Source organism: Bactrocera tryoni, chromosome 3 (assembly GCF_016617805.1).
Source record: "Bactrocera tryoni isolate S06 chromosome 3, CSIRO_BtryS06_freeze2, whole genome shotgun sequence".
NCBI classification, from domain to species: domain Eukaryota; kingdom Metazoa; phylum Arthropoda; class Insecta; order Diptera; family Tephritidae; genus Bactrocera; species Bactrocera tryoni.
The window spans coordinates 55,448,780-55,455,622 of record NC_052501.1 but is presented as its reverse complement, the minus strand read 5'-3'; the positions used below and the strand labels follow the sequence as shown (position 1 = coordinate 55,455,622).

At 39.9% G+C, this 6,843-nt stretch overlaps 1 protein-coding gene across 1 annotated transcript; it reads left to right on the top strand.

Annotated features, from left to right (window-relative positions):
• The first annotated feature begins 5,356 nt into the window (after positions 1-5,356).
• LOC120770259 lies at positions 5,357-6,097 on the top strand. Its single transcript, XM_040097569.1, has one exon. It carries the CDS (start codon positions 5,399-5,401, stop codon positions 6,026-6,028), a length of 630 nt encoding a protein of 209 aa, XP_039953503.1. The 5' UTR covers positions 5,357-5,398; the 3' UTR covers positions 6,029-6,097.
• Positions 6,098-6,843: the final 746 nt, after the last annotated feature.

Genomic DNA, 6,843 nt, shown 5'->3' with positions numbered 1-6,843 from the left:
TAGAAGTCATTCCTTTCTGTGATTCTGGAACTGGCAAAGCACAGAACAAAAGTTTTGCTTATAAGCACCAGGAAGATGGAAGAATGAATAAAGCTCACCATAGGGGAGTGCGAGATTACTTCACAGCCGGAGCCGAAGTATTTTGGAGTAATATTGTACTCCAAATTAAACCTCATAAAGCAAACAAAATGTATAATGCTCTATCTAGAATACCAATAAAGGCTGCGTAGGTACGTTCCAGCCGGCAATTCTTAAAAGCAGGAGCAATGAGCTTCGTAATACCGTACGCAGCTCCAATATGTATACAGACACTGGATATAAAACCGTAAGCTAAACAAAGAATTGCAGTACATAAGCTTTCTGCGATTCGAGTAATAAGTCCTTTCTGGACTATATCAACTGACGATGAAGTATTACCCCCATTGATATCCAAGGAGATTAATTCGAGCGATTATATCAGCTCCCAGTGCCTAAAACAGTATCATCAAAGACGGCTTAGAGGAACAAAAACACTTAAATTTGACAACATATCATATATCAGCTCCCAGTGCCTAAAACATATCATCAAAGACGGCGGAGAGGAACAAAAACACCTAAATGTGACAACAGAGGTGGAAATCCTCATCCAAAAGGCACCTGATCCATAGGCAGACTAGGCATCCGTCAGTCCGCGCATTAGAGGAGACTTAAATGTCTTGTCCTGAAATAAAATGTCTTTGTTTAATATATGTGAGCACAAAACTAGTCTGTCTCATATGTGAACTTTCTTTAGATAGTACTACTACTGCCTTCCATATGATTTCTATTAGTTAGATTATAACCATTAGTTAATGGGATATATAATTTTTGTGAAGCAACTTGTGTTGTTAAAATGGATCATAAAAGCAAAAGTTAATAAAGCATTGCTTTTTGGGGGGAAATACTGTTGAACTTGGGCTCTGCATCAGGGAGGTCAACCGTTGAAACGAGGTTTGCTAAGTTGGAAAAGAGGCGAAAGCTATGTACAAAGTGGGGGCCACGCAAGTTCATAATCTAACAAAAACAACGAATTTCTGACTCTGAGGAGTGTTTGAGTGCTTTTTAATCATAATAAAACCGAACTTTTATTTCGGTGTGTGACAATAGAAATACATCTCCATCATTTCGCACTGGAGTCCAATCGACAGACATTATGGTGGGCTGTACATGACGAACCGGTCTTCAAGCGCGGAAAGACGAAAAAGTCGGCTGACAACGTTATGACATCAGTCTTTTGGAATACACGTGGTATAATATTCATAGACTGATTACATTGCTCTGTGTATTGTTGCAGATCTATTCTACTGTATTATTTTCCGGAAAAATCAGTTTGAAATAGTACGCATATACTTCATCGTTCCCTCTTAAATATTCCTCGCTAGAGAGATCCGATAATAAACGCGTCCGATCGCTGCTCAAATCAAAGTGCTATAGTGAGAACCGCGGCCTACGATGCGCTGTTTATAGGCACACTCCCGCCGACCCCGGCCGAAAGTTAGCCATTATTTGTAGTAAAAAGTAAATGACAAAAAAATGTTTTTGTGGGATATCCATAAGAAATACACATATACCATCACGGAGCTTTCTGCAGACCTTTTTAAAAAATTAGATAAAACGTATCCTACTTATGTCCTTTCCTTGGTTTTAAGCTACCTCCCCAATAATTTTCAGCCTAATCGGTCCAGTCGTTCTTGAGTTATAAATGTTGTAACTAATACGACTTTCTTTTATAGTATAATCGGTTGTCAAAAAAGTCTCGCGGTATTTTTATTGAATTTTTTTTTATTGAAATTGAAATGAATTTTCGATGACTCATGCCCAGCTCTTGACCGATGCTACGGCTGCTACTATGCCGGTCTCTTTCGACCAATTCAGCGATTTTATCGCAATTTTCGACGACAGGCCTTCCGGAGCGTGGCGCATCTTCGACCACCTCTACACCAGAACGAAAACGTTGAAACCATCGTTGTGCGATGTTAATGGAAACTGTATCAGGTCCATAAACTGCACAAATTTTATTGGCGGCTTGAGATGGATTTTTGCCTTTATCGTAGTAGTACTGTAAAATATGCCGTACTTTCTCTTTATTTTGCTCCATGTTTGCGACGCTATAACTCACGAACGACTTAAAAAAAACGACAATCAATCAAATACATGTTAGCACGTGAAATTAGCTTTCCAAAAAGGTATAGCATGACCCGATGTGACGAATAAAACTAAAACTACGCGCTTTCAGCGCCAACTAGCGAAAATACCGCAAGTATTCATCCCTCCAAGCGCTCCTCATATAGGTGGTTTATGGAAATCAGCGTTAAAAAGCTTTAAATCCCAATTTAAAAAAGTAGCTGGAACCTACAAATTTAATTTTGAAGAATTTACAACATTATTAACTCGAATCCTCCTGGTACTTTTATTGTCTGGGATTTCTGAAATATTTTAAGGGATGACTATTATAGGTCCAATGATCACTTACGTACCATCCTTATTTTAAGGCATCATTCCTAAACCGACTTTTGAGGTGTGACCATATGGTCACACTGGGCATGATATGGGGTAATTTTCCTTATGTTTTTATTTGAAGTAAAGCAAATATTTATCCCACATATTTCAACTAAACAAGTGTGAATTAAAAGAAAATGATTTAAACAGTTATTTAAGTATATATTGAAAACTATTTTTTATTAAAATAATATACACTAAAAACTATTTTTTATAAAAACATTTTATACCGTATCGTATTTAATAATTAAGATGGCATATGATATTTCTCAAAACATTTTACGCAAATCCCAACGTTACATTTCGAGCACTCGGTTCTACCAACAGAAACGCACAAATCGGCAGCACAACGTCTTCTTTTTTCGCATGGACGAACGAAATGATTGAGCCCATCATGTCTCAATGTCTCCTCTGCTGTTCCTTCCAAAGACCTTTTTCGAGAACCCTTTGATTTGGGGCGAGCATTTGTTACCGGGTTTGCGCCATACGTAGTCGAAGCGATGCTAACAACAGCGTTACCATTCCATTTTGTGAGAAAAATATTAGCTTCTTTCAATTTTGTAGACTCAATATGACCACGCTCCTTATTTTTCAATATTTTTTTATGTTCAATCGGGCAACTTTTTGGCAGCCGATTTTCCCGGATCAAGATTGTCAAAATAGAAGGAAAATGGTAGATTCTGAACCGCTGGTGTAAAGTCGTCTATCATATTCAGCAGTGGAGCTGCGCATTTTCCAAATGTTTGCTCGTAGGTACTATTGTACACGAGGATTATTTCCTTTGATAACCGAACCGTAATGGCTTTCCTTTGATGAACTGCTTGCATCCGTGACGCCCAAAATATGATATCATGCTCTCGTCAAATGAAAGATCTTGTTCCGGATGGAAATGCTTTAGCATATTTTATTTTAAGTGGTCGATTAAGGACCGCAGTTTCCACATCTTATCTCCGTCAGTTATTTTTTTACAACTATCCTCAAAGTGTAAGAATCTCAAAATTTCCTCGAATCGATTTCCACGCATAGCTATGTAAGTACACCATCTCATTGCGTATGCCATTGGTAATTTGAGGATTTGGTTTACCAAGAAAAATTGCATATCTTCGCGATTCGTTTATAATGTGCTCTATGAGTTCATCGTCAAAAAACTTTTCAAGTTGCTCATGAGGCTTCACCTTACAGTTTTCAAAATTTCGTGAAGGGAAAATGAGGATCAATCCGTTCGAGTAATCTTCTACCCACGTAAAATGTGATTCCTTACGTAACAGTGACGGTGGCACTGAAGACGGTGTAGGTTTCACTTTTCGTAAGCCGCTGACATACGTTTCAGGTTGTGATGAGGACGGTTCTATTGAAATTTCGCCCTATTCCTCTAACAAATTAGTTTGCAAGTTCTGAGTAGAGTTTTCTAATATGTCGATCAACACAGAATCAGCAACTTCCAAGTCATCCTCCTCATCATCATTATCAATCGTTAAAACCCTTTTACCACTGCTCATCACTAACTCACAAGGTGCCTTCAATTGACCAACACATATATCCTCTGGCTTACCTACGTCGTCTTCATCACCATCATCTTCTCCACTGATTGCACCATTTTCGTTGTCCGGAGGTAAGATATATAGAGCAGCGGGCGAATCTTCTTCATCGCTATCACAAAAGTCATTTACATAGTAAATAACCTCTTGTGTGTTTAAACGTCTGAAAATTTGGAAAGAATTCACCACGAATCATAAAGTTTTCAATTCATTTGAACGAAAATTACGTTACATAATATGAGCTTTTAATCTAGCCCAGCGTGACCATATGGTCACACCAGGAAAAAATACCGTTAATGGTCAACAAGAAAATTTTATTTTTTTACAAAATATAGTTGTCATATATTTTCACTTTATTATTATTCAAATTGAAACTTAACTTCTTTTAAAAACAACACACTTCAAAAAATATTACGGTACTTACCTTTTGTTTCTATCAAATTTCGCATTTTTTGCCATATTTTTTTCTTTCAACTTTTTCACACCTGCTCACTTCGAAACAAAGACACTTTATGAAAAATTTTAAACGCAGTTCGCTTCGCGCATGTGTATTTACATGAAAAAAGCTAGTTCAAAGGAAATTATTTGGGTGAGCTCTGATTTTTTTTTTAAATTCAACTACTACATCTTGCGTGACCATATGGTCACGCAGGGGTTAACTGAGTTAATTCGTATTGAAGCCATTCAATTCATGGCCATTGACAACACTCTCGCAAGATCCCTCAGATCCAACAGCTCTTACACCAGGGCATTTTCTCAAAGGAGCACCCATTCTGGCCATACCTGAGCCAGGCGTGGAGTCGCTATCCTTATTAAACAGATGGAAACGAATTAAAATTCTCCATCATGATTTCAGCCGCCGATGGAAGGAAGACTACATAAAGGACCTTCACAAGAGATACCGGTGGAAAACTCAAGAAAAGGCACCAAAGCTTGGAGACTGCGTCCATATACAAGATGATTGTCTCCCTCCTACGGAATGGCGACTCGGCCGCATAAAACAACTTCATTACGGTTCCGACGGTCATGTTCGAGTAGTCGATCTCCGCGCCCAAACCGGAACGCTAACCAGACCGCTCGTCAAATTATGCTTCCTACCAACCGCCGAAGATAAAGAAACGTAAAACCGAAACAGCAATGTTAATAAATCAATAAATCGATAAAACATATAAACCGCTTACCAAATCGAAACCTCGAATAACCTAAGTGACACAAAAGACCTAACATAAATGTCTGATATCAAAATGACATCCTATTCATGCCACATATCGTGGCACAAAAGTCCATATTATTGTAAATTTCACAATATATTACTAATATCATCATTTCTCTCACAGAGTAATATGGACGTCGATATGGCATCATCGTCAACGCCAACCATGCGTTCGGCAGTTTCCGCCCCTCGCTCTGAAGCTGCCCCAATAGCAGCACCCCGGACCAACACTGCACCGGCAGCGCCTCGAATAAAGACAGGCTCCACCGCGACAACGGCTCCGCGTCAAAGCACGCCAGCATTACCAGCGGGTCTGCAACAAATTCGTTGTTCACTCTGCCGCCGCCTGCATCGGCTATCGCACTGCGGTATCTTCAAAGGCATGCCGACGATGCAACGCCAGCAGGTGGCACAGGCGCACGGGTGTTGCCTGAAATGTCTGGCAACTTCCCACGCAACTCAGGAGTGCCCATCACATAATCGTTGCCAAATCTGTGTGCGGGCTCATCATACGCTGCTGCACCGTACTACCAGACGTGACTCCGGGCGCCCACCGGCTCCTCGCACCAATAGTAACGTGAGGCGTTCTCAAAGGACTCCTGTGACGACATACCGCCGGCGCGGACCCTATCCAGCAGAATCCCGTCCCTGGCGCCAAAACCGGGCAATATCAATACGACGCCATCATCTTAGGCCGCAGTCCCGCCGGTCAACAGGTCTCAGCAGCGTTGTAGCTACGCTACAGCGGCTTCTAGGCTAAATACTCGCCTAGGGGGGCCGGGATGGCTAAATGAGTAGCGACGTCGCATCACATCTGCATCAATTCACCACACCGAATCAACCATGCCCTCATCACGCGAGAGAAAACCACACATTAACACACATACACGCACATGCACCCAAACGCGATGACATTCCACATTCTAAGTACATAGAACAAAAGGAAAAGAGAAAGGATCTCGCGCTCCTTTTGTCGATACGACGTCGATCAAGTAACAGCACCGCTTTCGCAGCATCCCGGTTCTTTCCGCTAATTACCCATCTGTGTATATATATATCTATTTAACGTTTTCAAAAGAACTACTGTTTGGCAATTTTGTAGCCGCGTTTGCTCATTTTGTACATGTATATATATAACATACATATATTTTAACTCTAACTTAAACTTTAAAACATTTTAAAAACACATTTTTTATTCTATTCTCTAAGTGAATTTAATAAAAATAAAAGTTTATAACGATTCTTGGGAATGTGGTGCATGTTTGGTTTTAAAAGAAAGTGTGGTTGGCCAACAAGGTGAGTTTAGTGTACAATCGCCGACAAACAACTTAAGCTCGACGCTTTTGTAATTTTCATAACTGATAAATTTATTAATGTAGTCAATTAAAGTTTGCAAGCGCCTGTGTATATGCTACACAAATTCATTTATGTACGTACTTTAAGCAACTCGAAACACATACATATGCAAGCGTTTTAAAAATTATTTGGTTGTGTGGGAGATGGTGGGAATGTGCTCCAACAAATCCTTGTTGCACCTTATTCTTTCCGTCTGTGGGGAACACCTTTTCAAGCTGT